Below are 23200 nucleotides of genomic sequence, written 5' to 3'. Positions count from 1 at the left end.
TAATTATTAATCAAAATCCAAAGCCATAAAAGCATTCTGTTAACTAATTTACATAAAAATAAAATATTTTGGGCTGGGGATGTGGCTCAAGCGGTAGCACGCTCGCCTGGCATGCACGGGGCGCTGGGTTCGATCCTCAGCACCACATAAAAATAAAATTGTGTCCACTGAAAACTAAAAAATAAATTTAAAAAATAAATAAATAAATAAAAATATTTTTACATGCAAAAAAAATATCATACATAAAACCAGGAGACAAATGAGGTACTTTACAGTGGCTGGTTTAGGCTGCCCACATCTGAACCATAAGAGAGGACCCTGTGAGGCCACAGGAAGTAACTATATAGCACCATCTAGGAAGTATTCTTGCCAAAATATTGATTTTTAAAAATTTTTAATTTTTATTTATTTAACTTTAAAATATATTAAAAGGTAAAGAATCATACCAACCAAAATTACAAATATTTTTCCCTTTAATCCAGCAATCCCATTTCCAGGAACTCTTACAGATACAACTGCAATGTATGAAATTAAGCAGGGGTTGAACCTAGGGGTGCTTAACCACTGAGCCACATCCCCAGCCCTTTTTACTTTATTTTTAAATTTTGAGACAGGGTCTCACTCAGTTGCTCAGGGCTTCATTAAGTTCTGAGGCTGGTTTTGAACTTATGATCCTCCTGCCTCAGCCTCTGGAGTTGCTGGGATTACAGGTGTGTGCTACTGTGTCCAGCAAAATATTGAATTGAAAACTGATCAAATCTCTAGAATGCGCTAGTAGTTTGTAAGAAATACAAGACACAGAGAAACAGCAGCAAGGAGATGCAATCAGCAAGAAGTCTAAAATGTGAGCTACTCCACAGAGCCAATGATTCAATTTCTTCAACAAAATAAATAGCAAGCAGGTAGAACATATTAAAAGGTAGTTAACAGTCATATCAACCAAATTTACAAACGTACTGTCCCTTTAGTCCAGCAATCCCATTTCCAGGAATTCTTACATATACAACTACAACATATGAAATTAAGCAGGCACAATGTCAATCATAGTAGCACAAACTGGATGCAACACAAGGATCAATACGTACTGACTGGCTAGATAAATTATGGCACAATCACACAGTGGAAAAAAGGACATAGAAAGAACAAGAAATCTCTTTGTTCTGTTAGAGAGGACTGCCAGGATGACATTTAATGAAAAAAACAAACACTGGTATAGACCAGTGAATATAATGCGGCATCTGCCTGTAAGAAAAGGGAAAAATAAGAATTTACCCCCAGATCTGTTTGCATAATAAAAAACACTGGAAAATACAAAGGAAACCAACAAAAGCTGTTACCTACAGGATGAAGAGGAAAGGTGAGTGGGGAATTGAGTAGAAGAGGACCAGGATGAGTGTAAGACCTCCCAATATATGCTACTTCATGGACAATGTGACTATATCACCTATTTAAAAAAATACACAGACACACAGGAAATGGTGGGGAAAAACCTATCACATTAACGTAATTATTTGCAAAATTTAATAACTGGATTATGAAGATAAATGATATAAATGGGAAAATTATTCTGGCACCAGTCCTAGGAGCTCCTTATGTCTTTCAAATGTTCCTTTGGGTTCCCAGCATGAACCAGTACCTACCTCCATGAAAAAGATATCTCCATTTGTGTCTGTCCCTGCATGCACCACAAATGTCTGCTTCTTCATGTGTCGGCTGCCACTGGATCGAATAGAGAGATCACGTCCATTCTGAGGAAAGAGAGATTTTTAGGACATTCATACATCCCTTTTATACATGGCTCTGGGCCAAGAATATCCTGTTCAGCAATTAAATTAACATCATCTCATCTTTCAACACCTGGCCACCAGGAAAGTAAGTGTTCAAGAACTTTTGGGGGGGGAGGCGGGGGGTACTGGGGATTGAACTCAAAGGCATTCGATCACTGAGTGACATTCCCAGCCCTATTTTGTATTTTATTTAGAGACAGGGTCTCACTGCTTACCACCTTGCTATTGCTGAGGCTGGTTTTCTTTCTTTCTTTCTTTTTTTTTTTTGAGAGAGAGAGAGAGAATTTTAATATTTATATTTTTTTTTAGTTTTCGGCAGACACAACATCTTTGTTTGTATGTGGTGCTGAGGATCAAACCCGGGCCGCACTCATGCCAGATGAGTGCGCTACCGCTTGAGCAACATCCCCAGCCCCTGAGGCTGGTTTTGAATTTGTGATCCTCCTGCCTCAGCCTCCCGAGTGGCTAAGATTACAGGTGTGCACCACCACACCCAGCTCAAGAAGTTTTTGGTCTCAGAACTTCTATACCTCTTAAAAATTACTGAAACTGGAAATACAGTTCAGTGGTAGAGTGTCTAGTACTCTCAGGCCCGGGGTTCAATCCCCAATACTGCAAAAACAAAAGAATTTCTACGCTATGTGCTAGCAAATTTAGGCTGAGGCAGAAGGACTGGCAGGAGGCCAGTCTCAGCAACTCAGAGAGACCCTTAGCAACTTAGTGACTGGGAGTATAGATCAGTGCTATAGCATGCCTGGGTTCAATCCCCAGAAAACAAGAACAAAAAATTACTAAAGATCCCAAAGAGCTTTTGTTTATATAAGTCATATCTACCATACTAGAAATTAAAACTAGGAATTAAAAAAATGTTTATTAGGCCAGGTGAGGTGGTACACGCCTGTAATCCCAGTAGCTCAGGAGGCTAAGGCAGGACGATCATGAGTCAAAGCCAGCCTTAGCAATGGGAAGGTGCTAAACAACTCAGTGAGACCCTGTCTCTAAAATAAAATACAAAATACGGCTGGGCATGTGGCTCAGTGGTTGAGTGCCCCTGAGTTCAATCCCTGGTATGAAAAAAAAAAAAAAGAATTAATAAACTTCTTTATTAAGTGCTGGGGATTAAACCTAGGGCCTTGAGCATACTAAGCAAGCATTCTATCATTGAGCTACACACCCAGCCCCATTAATTCATTTAAAAATAAATAATTAATAACTACCAAGTATGTGGTAATATAAATAACATTATCTTTTTTTTTTAAGATGGACACAATACCTTTATTTTATTTATTTATTTTTATGTGTTCTGAGGATCGGACCTAGCAGTGCCTCAGATGTGCTAGGCAAGCTCTGTTCCACTGAGCTACATCCCCAACCCTAAATAACATATTTTTTTAAAAAATATATTTTCCCCAACAACAACAAAAATGAAGAGTGACCATGTTTTACATTTTTGCAAATCTCTTTAATATTTGGTTTAATAGAAAATAGCTACATTTTCATATCTGTTTCTGCACTCACCCTGTTATAATATGTTGCTTTGGTTAAGGTGTATGAAGAAAATCTGACTTTACACATACCAGTTTGGAAAAGGGAGAAGAATTTTAATAGCCTTTTTGGATAAATATGCATACTCTTCTTTGCCACTATACCAGAACTCAAAATAGCAATTTCTTTTTTTTTAAATTAGTTGTTGATGAATCCTTATTTTATTTATTTGTATGTGGTGCTGAGAATCGAACCCAGTGCCTCACGCATACTAGGCAAGTGCGCTACCACTGAACCCCAACCCCAACCCCAAAATAGCAGTTTCTTAAAAGTTAGTCATTAGGTAGAACCAGAAAGCATATCAATGAGCATTTCATAGTATTACACTAAAATCTACCTGTCTAGATTATATTTTCAGTGCTTCTTTTATCCATGCTTGAACTTGTAGTATCACACACACTGTATTTGTAAAATCCTTCTCATTACACAATGTAAAAAAAAAAATTCATTAATGTTATCAACAATCTCATTAGAAAATATCTCTTAAAATATTGAGATAATTCAAGCTCAAAAATCGCCCAAAATACTCATTTTCATTTGTAAGCTTGAATCTTATCATTAGTAAAAGTACTATCTAGTGTTTTCCTTTAAACTGGCTCACCTCTATTAATTTTGGAGAAAATGTCTGCTAAATACTCAATTCTGAATAACCATAGTTTGTTAGTCATTCTTTCAAGTAAAAGTAGTGATCCATGAACAAAGCTAACAGTTCATCTTGCAATTCAATCTGTTTATCCTCAAAACATTCATCAACAGAAATGCAGTATGCATACTTCCCATTTTGTAACTCAGCATATTAAAGACATATGATCAGTGATAAGAGGTTTAATAAAAGCAATGGTTTTCATTGATTTATCAAGGACATTCACAAGTGACAGATCATGGAGGTGAGGCTGGGCTAGCACAGTTTGGAGTCAGGGTGTTAAGGTGTCAGCAGTTTACACACCACTGCTTTTGCAGCATCAGTGAAAATGTAGAGCCAGGAAACAGGCATTTTACTATCATAATGAAAACAGTTTTTACTTTGTAGATTCGCAGGAATCCAAAGATCACATGTAGAAACTTCTGCACTAGGTAGTTTCAGTACAGAATCCTAGTACAGAACATAAGGGCTAAAACCTCATCTAGATTACTGTCTTATCCTCAAAACTAGGGCTGAACTGGACTGCACAGTGACACAGATGAGAAATGGCCTTGGGGAAACCTATGCATTAGGCCAGAAGCCTAGAGGGGAGGATGGCAAGTGATCAAAAGGAGAGCCCAGGGGAGGGTCGAGCGATGCTCACCAGGTTCACCAGCTGATCAAGCACCTCGTTGATTTGCTGGCTATACCCAAGTCCAATGTGTGACTTTCCCATCAGACGTCGCACCTTCTTTCGGATGTCATTCTTGTTCACCTGGAAAACCAAGATAGAATGTTAATAAAGGATCTGCTCTACTACTTTCAACTGAGGTAGAGACAAAAGAATGTACAAGTGAGCTTCCTCCTATCTGACAGAAAGTGGGATTCTTTTATTTTTTTATTTGTTTTAATTAGTAATACATAACAGTACAATGACTTTGATATATCATACATTTGAATCAGATGGGATATAATTTCTCATTTTTCTGAGTGTACAGGTTACAGAATCATATTGGTCATGCAGTCACATATATACACACAGAAATAATAATGTCTGTTTCATTCTACTATCTTTCTTATCCCCACATTCCCCCCCTCCCCTCCCATCACTTCTCTCTGCCTAATCTAAGGTAACGCTTTTCTTTTTTTTTTTTTCACATCTTCATACATGTATTTTGTATAAAGAAGTGGGATTCTGAAAGAACACATCTCTGAACATGGGAGAATGCTTTTGACTGGGTGTTCTGCCAATGTACCAGGGAGAAAAGTCCTGGTTCTATCTCTGGTTAGCTCCTGCAAAAAAGTGGCTCTGAGAGTGGACAGGCTTCAAGGGGACACTTCCTGTCATCCCCAACAGATAACATTCACCCCTAAAGGGCTCCTCAGAGCATAATGTAGAAATAATGACTCAGAATGGCAATTCTGAGACTGTAGTAGCTGAGATCCTCTGAAGGTTAAGAATCACCATCTTTCCCCAACCAGTCAACTGGTGCCCCTGGAATTCAACAGCGTAGAGGGAACCTTACAACAGAAAGTGAGCAACCCAAAATTCTCTGCATTTGATTAACTGATCCCTTCAAATCTAAGGAGGCTGGGAAGAGCAGGAGGAAAGCTATTCTCAAGGACTCATTCTCAAACAACTCTCTTCTACCCACCAACCCCAAAATTATGTTTCCCTATCAGAGCAGGACTTTTCATCTGGAACCATACTTCTTCCACAGCTATAAAATCCAAGCACAACCATATCAAACATTACTTTGCTAATGGCTAGCTCTTTTTATAGTTGTTGAAAAATCCTATATGAAAACAGGCTGCTGCTGAAAAGTAAATTCTGAGCATCCTTTCTAAGGTTTTAGAACCTACTAAAAAATAAATAATCCATTGTATTATGTGTGAAGCTCTACTGGCATCCTAAGACTACTTAGGGGAGCCCACATAAAATTCATAATAAACATAAACATAAACATAAACATAAACATAGTATAAACATAGTATAAAAGGGTCAATTACCTTTACAACACTCATTAGCATAACATCCTGGTAGTTTCGGCTAAAGAGATCCTATGCAAGCTGATAGAGAGGAATCAAACTTTTCAATCAGAAAGAGATCCCCCGTAAGATGCTTTTTATCAGGGATACCAGGGATTGAACTCAGGGCCACTCGGCCACTGAGCCACATCCCAGCCCTATTTTGTATTTTATTTAGAGACAGGGTCTCACTGAGTAACTTAAGGCCTTGCTAAGTTGCTGAGGCTGGCTTTGAACTCGTGATCCTCCTGCCTCAGTCTCCCGAGCCACTGGGACTACAGGCATGTGCCACCTCACCCAGCTCCCCATAAAATGCTTTAATAGCTTCCCAAGGACACCTGAATTTAGGCAATAGGAACAAACCTCGCCCTTCCAACATCAGTTAACAGCCAGACATAAGCAAAATCAACGTTACCTTCATCAGCAACATGTAGGAGATGAGGTTATGCAAAAGGGTTGCTAACAAGCGATCTTCATCATCTTCCAGGCGCTTCCGGTCATGTTCTCCCAGGGACAGGTACCTAAGCAGAAGACCAGGCAAAAGTCAGCCCTCAGGTAGGAGACCACTGAACTAACAGGGAGAAGGCTGGATTTGCACACTCCCACAGGTTTTTCAAGCTTCATACCTGTCAATCATTTCCTGGGGACCCTGATCCATACCCATCCCTTCTCTCTCTAACATCACAGCATCTAAAAACGCATCTTCCCAGAATTGCATTTGGTCCCATAAAGTAGAACGCTCTTTGCCTGTGTAGAATAAAGACTTTTTAGAGAATATTTAACATTGAAGGAATACAGCTGCCAAACAAAAATAAAGAGAGTAAACCCCAGACCAAAGAGAGTGATTCCAATCCATGGGAAACATGAACCTCTACCCCAGATCTAACACTCCTGCCACCAGACCCAGATGCTACCGAGTAAGGCCCAGTCCCTCCCAAGCAGGAAGCATGAACACAGCACACAAAGAAAAGTGGTTACTTATAGAAAAGGTCTCCATAGCAGCATCCTCTAACTGGTCCCACATCGATCCTTTGTCCCTTCCTGCCAATTGTGAGCAGGAAAGACCATGGCAGCAAGAAAGTAAAGAAAGGAAGACAGAAAGACAGCTATTGATTAATGCCAAAATCCAATCTCATCTAGTTTTCGCCTACTGCTTGTTCCAGATCCAATAATTTGCTTGCTTCAGAAATGAAATTTTATCCATTGTTAGCATTGAGATCAGCAAAGAGCTAAGCAGCTACTGGCCAGTACTACCCTCTCCTCTGGCTGAGCCCAACTTTCTCTTTCAGTGTGAAGGGCCTTCCCAGTCCACTTCTCACCTAGGAGTCCCTCGTAGAGATAGACACGCTGGCTTACATCTTCAGAAGAGCGAACTGGGCTGCCTGCCAGCTTCTCCTTTGGCTTCAGGCTGTGGGCTTTACCCTAGAGAGACAAGGTGATAGGTCAGTGAATAGGGACAAGGTAAACCAAACATCTCACCAAAAGGCTCACACCAGGCACCATCCATTAGCAACAAAAATTCCAGTGGCCTTGCTTGCCTCTAGGATTTGACTAAAAATCAATCTGATAACCCTGCTTTCTGTTACTGCCTCCCAAATAAAGTGATCAACCTTTCATTCTGACTTATCTTCACTCCTTAGACTCTGTATGACAACTTTCTCTTAAAAAAAAATAATAATAACCAGGCAAATTCTCTCAAGAGATTAGTAGAAAGCGAATAGCAGCACAACATAGTAGAAAGAACACAGGCTTTTCCTCATCACAGGACTACAGCAAGGAATAAATTTAATTTTCTTCTAGTGCTAGGGATTGAACCAGGGCCTCATACATTTCACCACTGAGTTACACCCCACAAGGATTAAATATAAAAAGCACTTAGCAGTGCCTGGCACACAGTTGGTAATTGATTTTAAAATGTTAATTTCTTCTATCCTACATCTCTTACTGCCTCTGAGAAGTATCACTAACTTCATTTGTCACTTCTGAAGTATTAGACTTTCTATTGAATCAAAAACATTTCTGCCTAGGTAAGATGTAAGTAATACCATGCCCTTTCGTAACACAGGGACAGAACAAGCAAAGGAGCAACTAATAATAATAATCAAAGGTTATTGGGCAATATCTAATTAGTGTGACTAAATGCCAGTTTCCTAGTTCACAGCCCAATACTTTGCTCAATGGCCCATACAGAGTTAGCATAATTTATTCTTGTTAAAACAGCTCTTTGAACCAAGAAATTTAGGTGACTGCACTCAGCAACTCAACTGTACATAGATCCCTTGCACCAGCTTAGGACAAGTAAGAATTTGTCTCAGGAAGGTCTAGGAAAGGTAGCACAGAGCTGAATGAATGGCTTTCTGAAGACTGATATTCCATGATATTAATTTTAACATCCAGAACAGAAGCACATTGGAAGGATTTTAAATATTCTTGCTAAAACAATACTGAGCTCAGAGTTAAGGCCCATTAACTTGAGGGACCCTGATTCCCAATCCTATCCCAACCTTCACTCTGGGAATCACTATTAGAAGAAATACATCTACAGAATGTCTTGGTAACCAGAGTTAAATAATTGATTTCTTTTAAATTTTATTTTCCATTCTCCCCACAGACCAAAGATAAGGATCTATGAGATCTTCTACAGAATACCCATTCTCTTCTCTAACAAAGAGGCAAGTGTATCAAAGTATTTAATGCATATAAAGAGGCACATATACACTTGCCTTACTTGTCTAAGGCAAAGACTAAAAAGAATTCATTTCATTACAGTTAGCCAAGAACTTTGGGTGACCTAGGGCAAGTTCTTTTTTTCCTAAGGCTTTGTTCCCCTTGCCTATCAGAAGAGACTATTTATAGCAATCTGTCGAATTATAAATTTTTGAGAGTGAGAATCATGCCTTATTCCTCTCTCTTCCTTTAGTATGGAATCTGGCACTTTTATTAATCACTTCACACGTGTTTATTAATGAGTAAATATTTTAAATGTTAGTAATGAAATACTATTTTTTATAACTTTTTAAAGTTATAGATGGGTACAATATCTTTTATTTATTTATTTTTATGTGGTGTTGAGGATCAAACCCAGTGCCTCACACTTGCTGGGCAAGCGCTCTACCACTAACCTAAAACCCCAGCCCTGAAATATTGTTTGAAGATACTATATAGAAATAGAGCAGTAACCAAAATAAAACTGGACTGATCCACAGTTAATATGTAGACTGGCACTAAATGAGAGTTACAAGGTTTTGCTTGGTCCATTTTAAATATGAGGATCACAGACTATGCCATGTGCATGCATGAATACATAGCAATGAACTCCATTTTTATGTACAACTATAATGCATCAATTAAAAATCAATCAATTTTAAAATATGGGGATTATTACTACATATGATTCAAAGCTCATATCTGATTGAGAAGGACACTTAACTCACCTATGATTAAGGAAAGGGTTCTAAAAGTCTAGATCTTGGAGTCAAATTACTGACAAATGCCTTAAAAAACATTGTTCTTAAAGCCAAATATTATCTATACCTTACTTTACATTTTCCTTTTCTTTCTGGTGCTGGGGATGGAACCCAGGGCCTTGCAACTATAAGGCAAGTGCTCTACCACTGAACTATACCCTTCCCCAGTTCCATCTTTTCCTTCTTATTGTATCTCAACTTTTCATTCTTTTCTAACCTATTTCCCTCCCCCATTAAAGAAATGGTCTTCTTTTGTTAGTAAACAAAGCTTACAAAGATGGCACTTGTGGCAGAGTTGGTCTCAATTTCACTATCAGACAAAGTGCCCCGGGAACTTGCCAAGTGGGCACTGCCCTCACCACCTGGTCCATCACCTGCATTGCTGCTCAGATCACTGTCTGCACCAAGCGTTTCTCCAGAACTATTACTCACCTGGAAAGGGAAAAGAGGTAGTAAGAGATACTCCCCAGGGAAGGGCCCCAGAAATGTCACACTGTTTGAGCTCTCTGCTACAATAAGAAAGCATCAAATTTTATAAGTGAGTCAGGTGGCTTCTCTAAGTACTTGATTCTTCATAAGATGAGGAGAAGCCCTGTGAAATCCTGTATATGTGCACCTGTGACAGGTACCTATCTCCACCATGAGACCCATGCTGACCTGAGACTAAGAGCACCCTCCAAAGAGAAAGAAGCCCCCTTTTCCAAAGGGGGAACCCACACTCCACCCACCAAGATGCCAGTGTGGTGTTCCCCTACCACGGTGCTAACTTCAGAATCCTGACTTGAGCTGCGGATCATAACAGGTGGACTCACACCGATGACTGAGTCTTGATCAGTTCTCTGCAATAAGATACAGGAACAGACATAGTAGGAGAGGTGTCCTACCTGCTCTCGGTTTCCCTCAGAAATACTGTACCTTCTTCCTTCTCCCCTCCCCACCCTTCTGATATCATCTCTAGAGAGGTCATGAGCAACTTCTTTTTTCTTTAAATATTTATTTTTTAGTTGTAGTTGGACACAATACCTTTATTTCACTTATTTATTTTTATGTGGTGCTGAGGATCGAACCCAGGGTCTCGCACGTGCGAGGCGAGCACTCTACCCCTAAGCCACAAGCCCAGCCCCTTATTTTTTCTTTGATAGAAAATTTATGACTTACATAACAAAAAAGAAATAATACACATTAAAAAATACACTCATTGCAGAAAACACATGAAAGAATAAGGAAATAAGAATAAGCCACAAATCTGCCACCCACATTAACCACTGTTTTTCATAATTTCCTTTTAGTCTTTTTCTAAATACTTTTTTAAAAATCTTTATTTTATTTATTCATTTTTTTTTTAATATGATGCTGAGGATTGAACCCAGGGCCTCATGCATGCAAGGCAAGTGCTCTACCACTGAGCTACAATCCCAGCCCTCTAAATACATTCTTATAATAAAATTGAATTAATATTGTATACCTAGTTTTGGAAATATTTTCCTGTGTCACTAAATTTTTGAAGGCACAATCTTTTTTTGGATTGGGGATTTAACACAGGGATGCTTTACCACTAAGCTACATCTCTAGTTCTTTTTTATTTTTTATTTTGAAACAAGGTCTTGCTAAGTTGCCCAGGCTGGCCTCAAACTTGCAATCCTCCTGCCTCAGTCTCCTAAACTGCTGGGATTACAGGCGTGTACCACCACACTAGCTTGAAAACACAATCTTTAATAGATATTAATATTGTATCTAGTATACTCATTAAATCATTGCTCTATAATGGGATATGTTGTTTTGAAGTTGTTGCTTCTTTTTTGTTGTTGTTTTTAACTGAAGTTAAAATAGGGGCTGAAGGTGTAGCTCAGTGATCGAGTATTTTTCTAGCATGTATGAGGCCCTGAGTTCAATCCTGAGCACCATAAAAATAAATAAATAAACAAACAAACAAATAGAAATGTGTTGTGAAATAGCAAATTTTTTTTTCTTTTTTTCTTTTTTTGTGGGCTGGGGATTGAACCCAGGGTATTGTGCAGGCAAGGCAAGCACTCTACTAACTGAGCTATGTCCCCAGCCCGAGATAGCAAATTTAACCTTAAATATTTTCAACAAAGTTGCCACAAACCTGGGAAGCAGATGTCAGGCTCACACCACTATCTGCGCTGATCTGTGATTTTTTCTCCTCTGTTTCACCAAGGTCAAAGGTAGGTTTGATTACGTCGGGCCCTGAGTAGGGGAAAACTTCTGTTACTCACACACAGAGGCTCGGGGCAGGCTGGTGAAGGGAGTGGGACAGCAGCACAGCCTGGTCCAAGACCTGTTCAGCATGTCCCAGTCACCTTTCCAGGGACTGCCCCTCCACCCCCAGGAATCACTGGAGGAAGAGGTCCCCAGGTACAAATTAAACCTGGTCTCAAGGGACTCTGCAGCCATCGTCTCAGTCTGAAAAAATTCTAAGCAAATCATCCTAAAACAGAAAAGTTTCCACAAACTAATGTCTAAACCACATTCCATGGCACCCAGAATCAGAGCTTCACTGATGAGATCATTTAAGGGTCCCCAGGTCATTCAGTGCTTCCCACGCAGATGCACCCAAAGGGGCCAGAAAAGGTTAGGCTAAAAGAGAGAGGAACACTCACCTACCCCCATCCTATAATGCCTACATTTGAGAAAAAAAAATCCCATTCTACCCCACCCACCCACAATGGTATGGCAGAAAGACAGAATGACAGAAAGCCAGAAAGCGTGCCTAGGCAAGCCACCAGAGGGAGAGGTGGGCAGCTACAGACTCAACACAGAGGGACAGCAACCATCTCTGCCAACTGTGCCCACAGGCCTCCTAACGGTGAGGGAGCTATCAGCCAATGAGGGACTCTGCAATCAGCAAAGGTTCTCCCCACCAACTCTGCCACAGTAGAAAACCAATCTAAGGGATTTTACTCAGTCGACACCCTCACTGCTAGCTACAAGGGGAGGGGCAAGAAGCAGTCTACAAGCCATATACCTCGGAGTCACACACCACCTACCTGCTTTCAGTCCAATACCCCCCAAGAGTAAATTTGGGGTGGGGCTGACAAAGGGAGCCTGCCCCAACTGGGCCTGGGAAGTTGGCAGGTATGGGAGACTTAAGGACAGGAAGGGGCATTTGTTCCTTACTCTGTTTTTCCAAAGCTTTTTGCTTTTTCACTTCCTGGTGCTTGTTCCACAATTCTACCCCAGATGCAATGCAAGCAGGAGAGAAAGACAGAGAGAGTCAGAGGCTGGTCAGATGATGAAATGGAAACCCACCCACCCAAGTTGCTTCAGTCTCAGGCACAGGATTACCAATCAAGAGATACAAAGTATTTTTATTTGGGGGCAGGGAGGAAGAATCAAGAGATTCCAATGCCTTCCCCAAATTCAAGAAAAAAGACATCAACTTTCTAAAACTAACCCCAATGTGCCAACAAAAACCCTGTACAATATTCGAGCTGAAGGGCCCTTCATCAAGCTCCTTCATTTTGGCATGAGGAAACGGATCCTAAAGAGTCTGGAACATGTGCTCGAGAGCGCATAATTTAGGATCAGTTTGACTTCCATCACACCACGTTCTCTGCCAAACAAGCTGAGAACAGCAGCTCTTACAGACAACAGATAAGAGAGATGATCATCTCAAGCAGTCAAAGGGGTTGAGAAGCAGCAGCACCCATCTGTTTGACTCACTGGATTGGACAGAGGCCAACTCATGCAGGCAGTCAGCATCCCTCCTTCTTGCTACCCAAAAAACAAACTCCCCATCAGAACTAGAGCCTGCCCTACCAAGAGACCCATTCTTAGCCAGTCCTCGAGGGAAATGCCTCTGATAGAGAAGACAAAATAGTGAGACAAGTGTCTCAGTAGGGCAAAGCAGAAACAACACCAATTGGTACAGTTGTGTCCCTGGAAGGAACTTCAGGGTTTACTTAGTGTGACCTTCTCATTTCCTAAAGGAGGAGAGAGAGCCCCTGTGAGGGAAGTTATTTGCCCAAAGTCTCATTCCTAGTTGGTGGATGATACAGAACTAAAACTCCAGACCTCTAGACAGGCAGGTAGGTACTTTTTCTAGAACATCACACCAGGCAGGAGAAAGCCAGGACTGAATGCCTCTAGGAGAAAGTTATCGGGCTAGTGAAAGGAGCTCTCTGAAAAGGGAAACGGCTCCTCATTACCATTTATGCAGACATAGTGCCAATCACTAACGGTTGTGGCAAAGAGGCATCAGCTGGAAGCATAATGCCCAGGCACCTAGAACCAGAAAAGACACAGCCTGGATGATGCAAGGTGAAGTAGGGAGTGAGCCAAACAATGGTGATACCAGACAGTGAATGGAAAACTATCAAACAGGAGAAAGCTTTTAATGAAGTCCAGGAAAGGAAGGGTTTAAAGAAGAGCTGACACAGAAATATATACCTCTGAGGTCTAGAACCCAGGGAAACAGAGTCACTGGACAGGCTGCAGAGGCGCGAATTCCAGGGCAGTGTAATGCTTTGGATGGGGGAAAATTGGCTTCAGAGACCCAGATGACCATAGTTTTATAGCCCAAAGACATATCTATAAGCTTCCTTCTAGCCTCTAGGAACTCACATGGTCTCTTTGCTATATGAAGAATTTAGATGTAAATAAAAAGAGGGACCAGGAGTGTAGCTCAGACTCCCTGCACTAAGCCTCACAGGGACTCTAAACAAAACCTCTGTTCTTCCTCTGAGATGTCAGTGGGGTGGCTACAGACAAGGCATAAGGGATAGAGAAGCATAGAGAAATGCACTGGAAATAGACTTATCTCCCTCTTTAGAAAGCAAAGCATGGGGAAGAGAAAGGCAGGATTCTGGACGGATGGAAAGGACGGAGGAATATTTAAGAAGCCAGAACCCCTCAGCACACCAGACACCATGATACGTACCGATAGAGGCTACAAAATTCTCTTCCTTTAAACTTCTAGTGTCCACTTCCTTAGGACCCTTTCCTGTAGCACTTGGTACCCGAGGTCCCAGCTGGGGGACTCTCAGTTGTGCCATAGCCTTTGGGTCCCCCCGCCCAGCCAGACCAGGATCCTTGCCAACAGGGGTATTTACACTTTCTGTTGGACTTCTCTTCCGCTTGTCTGGTTCTGAGAAGAGATCAAATACAGAAAGAGGTCAAAAAAGGAAGCGAATGGGAATAGAGGCAGGGAAATGAGGTAGGAGAAGCCAGGATATGGGAGGATGTGGAATAGAAGAAGTTCAAGGAAAGAAAAGCTAAGACCTTATTTTTCTAAATACCCACTACTTAGAAACATGCACTAGAAAATAAAACCCCAGGACCTGATGGGAAGCAGCAAGGCACTGGGAAACTTGCCATGGGAACAATGTGCTGACTCTTTCTGACAAGTGGGGCAGTTGCAGAGGGCATGTTGCCCAGCAGGTACGATCCCTACCTTTACTATAGTAGTGGGTCTGGGCAATTTCCAGAAGGCCAAAGATGCTGGCCATGCCACCCAGACCTGCATGGGCATAAGACTGCTCCAGGCTGAGGACTGTGCACTTGAGGAGATCTAACATTCCCTTGTACACTTTTCGACTGATCTCCTGCAACGACAACCCAGGTCCTAGAATTAGCAAATTCCCTTTGGCAGCCACAGCCCTCTGCTCAGTCGATTCCGACCCCCTAGCCCAAACACTGACCACATCTGGGATGATGTCCTGCCGAGCATCATCTTCTGACTGCACGGTGCGGTTCAGCTTGCTCAGGACAAAGACTCGCAGCTGCTCGCTCTCCAGCAGCCGGCGTACCTTTTTCATGTTGAGCCAGCCCACTCCCTGGCCGTCCAGCACACTGTGTACCACCTCCTTCAGGAATTGCTGGTTCTCACTATAGGGTCCACACACCACTTTTGTGGTTATCAGCTTCTCAGGAGAGCATCTCCCCTTTCACCAGACCATATATTTGCCTCCCGGGGCAAAATGCAAAGCCAAGTCTCTGAATATCATCAGCCTCCACATCCCCCAACTCTGCAGATAACCTGGTTTGCCAAGTCCCACCTCAGCAATTTCACCCTCTTCAACACTGCAAACTGTTACTGCTGCAGTGGATTGGATCAGAAGTGGAAATCAGGCAGGAAACTGATTTCATTTACCATCCTTAGAGCTTCTTTCCCAATCCTGAGCATCCTTCAAGCTTTATACAGGAATCTATCTCCACCTGAGAATTTTTAAAACAGCTCTGCATTTATTACCTAGAATTGCTGGATCGGCCCTGGGGTGATGGAGGTTCTCTTTTCACTGTTGGACTGTGTTTAATGACAGATGACTTTTGGTCCACTAATGCCCTCCTGTTTCCTATAAGCAGGGAAGGCAGAATGAGAGACATTACTGTCATAGTCCAGAAACCCACAGTAGCACAACCCTGGGTCGCCATGTTCCATGCCCATTCCCCAGCAGGGCTGGGTGGGAGTGGCACCAGGGCATCACACACAGGCAGAAAGCAGCCATGGCAATGTGAAGGAGGTGGGGATGGAGACTCAGGCCACTCCACATGCACCAGCAGCATGCCCTGTGGGCAGCATGGGTGTCATGGGGGATAGGCAAGGCAGGTCACTCATGTGATGCCTCTTGCTTCATGAGGAGGATGGCCCTCAGGCAGGCACGGAAGATGCTAGGAAAAAAAAGATCATGCACAGCTCACGGGCAAGACCCACCTTCACCACTCCCGGGGCCGGCTTCAGTAACAATCTCCATTAGAGTATTTAGCCCAAATACTGGGACACAAAATACACAATTAGTAGGTGCACCACAATACCGCATCCCCTTGTACCCATCGATGGAGAGTAAGTCAGATTATCCAAGCATTCTCCCAGAGCTTAAATAGTGGGCACATCAGAGCTGGAAGCCAAGTGACCAGGAGACAACCAAGGCTCTATGGAAGACCATCCTTAAAGGGAAAACTCTCAAAGCCAGGGCTGGGGTAAATGATATGGAGAGCCTGAGGTGCTGAACAGGCACATGCATGAAAGAAGGGCCACTGGTTTTCATGAAACATCTAGCACAGGGGTCCAGAGAGCCTGTGGGCATCCACAGGGGAGAGACTCATTTTGCTGATGCTATCATGGGAAGTGGGGCAGGACTGTGAGGATGGGAAATTGGTAGGAGAGATAAGTGCAGCAAATGAGACGAAGCATCAACATGCAAATGAGAGTTCCAATTGCTCTTCCCCTCAAATGTATCAAATGGAAAGCCAGCAACACTAACACCTTTCCACCTCTAACCTACCCAGCTGTGTATGGATGCACGGGAGCAGCGCTAGTGAGTTCTCAACACTACCACTCTGAAGTCATTTTTGCCCACATATGGCATTTTCCCATCATCACCAAAGACTCCTGATCTTTTTAAACCCTGGGAGTGAGAAGTCAGTTAATATAAGGAGTTGCTTCTCACGATACTTCCTATCAGGATTAAATCTTTCAGCACAATATCCAGAGAAAACAAAAGAAAATAAAATTAAATTCAGAAGAGCCTCTCAAACTGCCAGAGATCACAAGTGAACTGAAACAAGGTCTTAACGGGGTCCAGAAGCCAATTAATACTACCTGGCCCACTCACAGCCTCCAGGTTGACATGAAGCCATAGTAAAAGGCTGGACACCATAAACACTGCCAGGATCTCCGCAGCCATCCTTCTGTGGGCCAGTTCCTTGGGATGGAGTTCATCCTAAATTCACACAGTGGGAACCTGCCCTTGACTAGGGGCAGCTGATGATCCCTATGTTAGTTGTGTATCTTTGACAAGGTTCCCTGCCAAGAGCGACAGTAATCCCACAATTGCCACTATCCTCAATAATGTAACAGGGCCTTTTCTAGCTACAGATACAGTCTCCATATGACAACCATCGAGAGCCCATGATGTGCAGTGAGAGCCATGAGAAGCAATATGAAGGGCAACAGCCAAATCCAATGACACACGGTACACAGGGCTCCTGACAAGCACCCACAGGCCTGACACACCTTCCAGAGTAACCTAGTTTGGCAAAAGAAAGTTGTAGTTACCTTTCAGACTGGGGAATGGTGTGGTCTTCTCTCGGGCACCTTTGGTGGGCAGTGTGAGGTTTGAAAGGCTGAAACTTGTACTGTGGTTCCGATACAGGCTGCCTATGAGGGTGGGGAGGGTGAGAGCAATGAGTTAGCAGGACGAACAATCAAAGCATCTCCTCCAGTGACTGCAGCACCGTCTTCGTCTCTCCTTTCAGGCAGCATCCCAGTGTGCTAGATCAGACAACCTACACTATCTAGAAGGCACCAAGTCTAACTTAGGGCACACAAAGGAGCCATTGCCAGGAATGCTCAAAACCCAGTACAACCTTCTCTGGCTACCTCCCACAATATCCGTGTTTCTCATCTACTTCTATCAGCATGAAAACTGGTAGTTAATATGCTTCTGGTCTGAAGTGGGTGCAGCTCCTCCCTGGCATCTGAAAAAACTCAGAAAATCACAACTATCTCTCTGTTGACTCTCTGAAGTCCTTAGTCTAGAGGTCTATCTCTAATCTTTAAATGATACCACCCCTCATTGCTAGAAATTCTCTAAGTACAAAAATCAAAAATCAATCCCGGAGCTGGGGAAATGCCTCAGTTGGTAGAGTGCTTGTCTCACACGCATAAGGCCCTGGGTTTAATCCCAGCACCACCAAAAAAAAAAAAAAAAAAATCAATCCTGTATAGATTTCAAAGCATGTTCACAAAAGGCCCTCACCAGGCAAAGAAGGTATCAAATATATATCTGAAGCAATATTGACCAGAATATTCCCATAAGTATACAAGTAAGTATGTGATTTTGAATTTTTTTTTTTTTCTGGTATCTGGGATTGAACTCTGGGCACTCAACTACTGAGCCACATCCCCAGTCCTATTTTGTATTTTATTTAGAGACAGGGTCTCCACTGAGTTGCTTATCCCCTTGCCATTGCTGAGGCTGGCTTGAACTCGCAATCATCCTGTCTCAGCCTCCAGAGCTGCTGGCATTATAGGTGTGCCCTACCTCGCCCAGCTGATTTTGAATTTAGTGCTTAATTTATGGTTGACTACTCATCTGTCTTGCCTGAAATAAAACTAAACTTCCAGGTATAACAAAATAATGACTAGTCTTTTTTTTTTCCTCCCAGATATTAGAGATTGAACCTGGGGCCTTGCACATGCTAGGCAAGAGTTCTACCACTGAGCTACTCTCTTTATTTTTTTTAATTTTATTTATTTTTTAAAGATAATTTTTAATATTTTTAAGGTAGACACAATACCTTTATTTTATTTTATTAATGTGGTGCTGAGGATTGAACCCAGTGCCTCATGCATGCTAGGTGACAGCTCTACCTCTGAGCCACAACCCCAGCCCTACTGTCTTTATTTTGAAGAAGTGACTTGCTAAGTTGCCCAGGCTGGACTAGATAGAACCTACCGGTTTCCTGAGTAGCTGGGATTACAAGTTTGTACCACTGCACCCACATTTTTACTATGTCATCTAAAAGTACTTTATTTAGTATTACCCAAATAATCTGCATTAGAGCCTGGTAATGCCAACCCAGCCCACATCTCAAGTTCTAAGACACATCTGCCATAGTTAGACCCTACCATAGAGAAAAAAGGAAGAGAGCAATGAGAGAGCTTAAGGCACTTACTGGCAAAAGACATGATGCCCCCGAAGCCCTCGGTGCTGTTGTTGGAGATGGTGGAGTTGGGGGAGCTTGCTCGGGAGTCTGACTCTGCTTCGGAGTCACTTGCCAGTTTCAAGCTGTTGGGCCGCAGCAGCTTTTGAGCCCTTGAATGCACAGCGGCACCTATGAGCCCCAGGCAGCGGTACCTAATCTTGGGAGTGTGGTCCTTACACTACACTGCAGTCACTGCTTCCTTCCCACAGCTAAGCCCCTAGATCAAAGAACCACCCTTTAGGGATGGCAGAACCATGAGAGCATTTAGACTCTCAGACTCTCTGATTAACCCTTGCCCAGGGTCCACTGGAGTGAGGTCCTTCAGTCACCCATCTAGAAGGAATCCCCAGGCTCTCACCGATTGCCATTGACATGTTGGCTGAATCGGGGAGTGTAACTTTCCCCCTGCTCATCATCATCTTCCTCAGGGGGAAAGCCATACTGGGGCTCGAAGTATGGATTGTCATAGGTTCGCCGGCGCACTGACCCCTCTCCAATCTCTGTCTGGCGTCTGTCCGTATTCGATTTGCCAATGCTGGGAGGCACGGTAGGGAGGGGCTTGGAGACATCTACTGCTGCCTTATCATCCATCTCTGTAGACTCAGCAGGTTCCTAAGGGCCATATTAAATTTAAAAATATGGTCACATGGTGCCTAATGATGCCTTCCCTTATTCTTAGTCTGGCAGGGCCAGGCCAGATCTATCCCATTCCCAGCCTATAAAATGTGTGGGAAAAAAATCTCTGTGGCACCCCGTTCTCTGTCCCCATAAACTGTACCATGAGCATCTTTGCTGCACCCTGAACAAAGCCCAGTGACCTCCCTCTGGGGTCAAAACTATATCTCAGAGGCTCTAAAGTCATAGGGCCTCAGAAGAGGAAGATGGGTAGTGTGAGGAAAGGCAAATTCACAGCTATAGCATGACCTTTCTAACAGAGACAAGGCCCACACTCCCACCCACGGTTCTCATCCACCCACCCCTCCTCGTGCTCACGTACAGAGCTGGCTCCATGGACGACGGTGCTAGGGCTGCTACAGGCAGTGGTGCTGGAGCTGGAGCGTTCTGGGGGGTTTTCCTGAGAGTTCTCACTGTCTGGGCCAGGCTCCTCTGATTCCTTTTGGTTCTGCAGGTCATCAATCTCCACCTCACTGGCATCCCCAAGTGCTGCATGCGTCAGAGGGTTCACATCTGCCAGAACCCAAGGGAGACAGGTATAGATCATCTCATCCCCAAGCCTAACCCCTGTTTAGAGCAGGCCAATCTCACCAAAGCACACTTACTGGGAGTATCACCATTGATGTCACATTTCATCATTTCACTGACAAAGTCACCCAGGGAGGAGTAAGAAGAGCTTGAGTCATCATAATCCATACTATCGCTGCCACTGCAGAGTGAAGGGCATTAAAAAAAAAAAAAAAAGAAAAAGAAACAAACAAACAAAACCAGAAAAAGAGAGGGGAAAAAAAATCTGCAATCAAAACTTGGAAAAACAAAAATGGAGCACACTTTAACTCAAGTTCAGGAATAAGATAAAATAAAGAAGCCAAGAAAAACAATCAACCAAAATAAAATACCAGGCTTCGAAGACTTGACTCCTAACTCCTAAGAGGTTTTGCCTCCCACTATGTGCTGTGGAGAAGGGCTAATAAGAGGGACTGCTCACCTGTCATCAGTGGGGTCAGAGTCAGAGTCACGCTCTGGTGGTACAGTCAGTGCCTCAGCCAGCTGGGAGTTGCTATCATAGACTCGATAGTGGATGGGCTGCAGCTGGTGGGCATACCACTTTGGCTTGTCACCAATCAGGGCTGGATCAAACATATCTACCCAAGGAAGAAAAAGAATAGTTGGGAGCAAGGGGTAAAAGGCAAGTAAACACACAAAAAAGGAAAAAGTCTAAAACAAAACAAGAATGGAGGGCTGGGATTGTGGCTCAGCGGTAGAGCGCTCGCCTAGCATGTATGGGGCCCTGGGTTCGATCCTTAGCACCACATAAAAATAAATAAATAAAATAAAGGTATTGTGTCTGACTACAACTAAAAAATAAATATTTTAAAAAAAAAGCCAAGAATGGAGCCAAGCACGGTGGTGTATGCCTGTAATCCCAGCAGCTCAGGAGGCTAAGACAGGAGGATCATGAGTTCAAAGCCAGCCTCAGGAAAATCGAGGTGCTAAGCAACTCAATGAGACCCTGTCTCTAAATAAAATACAAAATAGGGATGGGGATGTGGCTCAGTGGTCCAGTGGCCCTGAGTTCAATCCCTGGGACCTCCCACCTAAAAAAAAAAAAACAGGAATGGAAGGGACAGGTAAAGATTAGTATAGAACAAGCTAAAGGAAGGGCCATCAGGAGCTCAAAGATAGAAGGTGGAGCAGAACAGAGGGCAGGTGAACTCACTGTTGTGAATTCGCTGAAAGGCGTAATTGGTGGGGTTTAGGATCCATTCTCCAAAGTACTCCACAGCCTGAGTCCTGGCCAGTTTCTCAGCAAAGGGAGTCTGCCTGGGACGTGAGGCTAAAAAGGAACCAGCTTGGAAAGCTACCACAGGCCGAGGAAATAGTCTCAGGGTGCGGGTGTGCATCTGAAAGCCCTGCAGCATGTTGGCAGAGTTGAAGAACCGTACCATGGCCACTCTGGGGAAGAAGATGACGCTGAGATAAGCTGAGAACCAACCATACCCTGTAAAGTGAGGACTCCACAATTCACAGTGTTAACCACCTCCCAAAGCCATTCTTCAACAGATTTCCAACATCCAAGGGAGAGATATCTTTCATCTATTTTTTGTTTTGTTTTGTTCCACTTTGCCTTACAGGGATTGAACAAGGGGCCTACCATTAAGCCACATCCCCAGCCCTTTTTTTCTATTTTTTATTTTGAGACAGGGTCTTGTTAAATTGCCCAGCCTGGCCTTAAATTCATGATCCTCCAACCTCAGCCTCCCAAGCCACTGGAATTATAGGTGTACGTCATCAAGCCTAGCTTGGAAGAGATTTAGAGAATCATTGGTCTTCTTCTTTCTCTCTCTTTTTGGTACCAGGGATGGAACCCAGGGGGTGCTTAACCACTGAGGTACATCCCCAGCCCCTTATTTATTTGTCTGTCTATTTTGAGATAGGGTCTTGCTAAGTTGCTGAAGCTGGCTCTGAACTTGCAATCCTCCTGCCTCAGCCTCCGGAGTTACTATATTATAGGCATGTGCCATCATGCCCTGTGGTCTTTTTCTTTATCCTAAAAAGGTGATAAACTATTCTCTTTGCTTTTGCTGAGGTGGAAAATATAACAAAATATCAAACACATTTTATACATAAAGAAACTCTGGCTATGGGAAGTAGCTAGCCCCAAACCCAAGGGAGCAAAGAAACCAATTTAAGAACTCAGGATTTCTTTAGTTTGCTTGGTCTTACCTGGTTGCAACATCCACTGAATCCACATCATTGCCATAGATGAGCGGGTTGAATTCAGTGGAAGGTGTGGACTGCAGGTCATTAGAAGGCCTTCCCAAGAGAAGTGGGATCTCCTGGCCTTCATGAAATTTTTCCAGATTGAGGATGGGCTGGGTATTGAGACTCATGCTGGCTAGGGCCTGAGGAACAACAAAAAACTCCTCATATAAGGTATCTGGGCAGTTAGCCAATCTTAACTCTAGGAAAGAGCATTCTTAAAGTCTTCTACATCACACTTTCTGACCAAAAAGTTCTCAACAGAGAACTGTGCTCTGCAAATCACAGCCAATTCATTTCATAACCTTCATCTTTGAAAAAAGATTCCCAATATTTTAGCCTTTTTTTTTTTTTTTTTTAATTTTTTTAATATTTATTTTTTAGTTTTCGGCGGACACAAATCTTTGTATGTGGTGCTGAGGATTGAACCCGGGCCGCACGCATGCCAGGCGAGCGCGCTACCGCTTGAGCCACATCCCCAGCCCCATATTTTAGCCTTTATAATACTGCCTGAATTATTAAGCCTGAATATTGCTCTCAATCAACCTAGCTCAAGACAACTTGATCAAATCTGACAATAGTTTTCTATTTTTATTTTTTAATGAACAGTTTTTCAAATTGAAATCTATATGGAAACATAACTG

At 42.8% G+C, this 23200-nt stretch overlaps 1 protein-coding gene across 50 annotated transcripts in view; it reads right to left on the bottom strand.

Moving 5' to 3' along the window:
• The window catches only part of Madd (MAP kinase activating death domain), a 46161-nt gene that overhangs the window by 12331 nt on the left and 10630 nt on the right, over positions 1 to 23200 (bottom strand). For 3 of the 50 annotated variants that reach the window (XM_048788728.1, XM_048788726.1, XM_048788729.1), the window contains 23 exons: positions 22521 to 22699; positions 21514 to 21749; positions 20782 to 20938; positions 20399 to 20502; positions 20116 to 20306; positions 19477 to 19730; positions 19089 to 19228; positions 17467 to 17568; positions 16123 to 16182; positions 15661 to 15763; positions 15110 to 15296; positions 14863 to 15013; positions 14350 to 14556; positions 12588 to 12641; positions 11557 to 11657; positions 10178 to 10288; positions 9723 to 9881; positions 7302 to 7404; positions 6961 to 7023; positions 6609 to 6729; positions 6398 to 6503; positions 4619 to 4729; positions 1641 to 1748 (listed from right to left, as the gene is read on the bottom strand). In XM_048788728.1, the coding sequence (XP_048644685.1) occupies positions 1641 to 1748; positions 4619 to 4729; positions 6398 to 6503; positions 6609 to 6729; positions 6961 to 7023; positions 7302 to 7404; positions 9723 to 9881; positions 10178 to 10288; positions 11557 to 11657; positions 12588 to 12641; positions 14350 to 14556; positions 14863 to 15013; positions 15110 to 15296; positions 15661 to 15763; positions 16123 to 16182; positions 17467 to 17568; positions 19089 to 19228; positions 19477 to 19730; positions 20116 to 20306; positions 20399 to 20502; positions 20782 to 20938; positions 21514 to 21749; positions 22521 to 22699 (3108 nt within the window). The remainder of the gene's footprint in view (positions 1 to 1640; positions 1749 to 4618; positions 4730 to 6397; positions 6504 to 6608; positions 6730 to 6960; positions 7024 to 7301; positions 7405 to 9722; positions 9882 to 10177; positions 10289 to 11556; positions 11658 to 12587; positions 12642 to 14349; positions 14557 to 14862; positions 15014 to 15109; positions 15297 to 15660; positions 15764 to 16122; positions 16183 to 17466; positions 17569 to 19088; positions 19229 to 19476; positions 19731 to 20115; positions 20307 to 20398; positions 20503 to 20781; positions 20939 to 21513; positions 21750 to 22520; positions 22700 to 23200) is intronic. The other 47 variants (XM_048788730.1, XM_048788732.1, XM_048788733.1 and 44 more) reach the window with 47 other exon arrangements.

Source organism: Marmota marmota, unplaced genomic scaffold (genome assembly GCF_001458135.2).
Source record: "Marmota marmota marmota unplaced genomic scaffold, marMar, whole genome shotgun sequence".
Lineage (NCBI taxonomy): Eukaryota > Metazoa > Chordata > Mammalia > Rodentia > Sciuridae > Marmota > Marmota marmota.
This window is presented reverse-complemented; position numbering and strand designations above follow the sequence as displayed.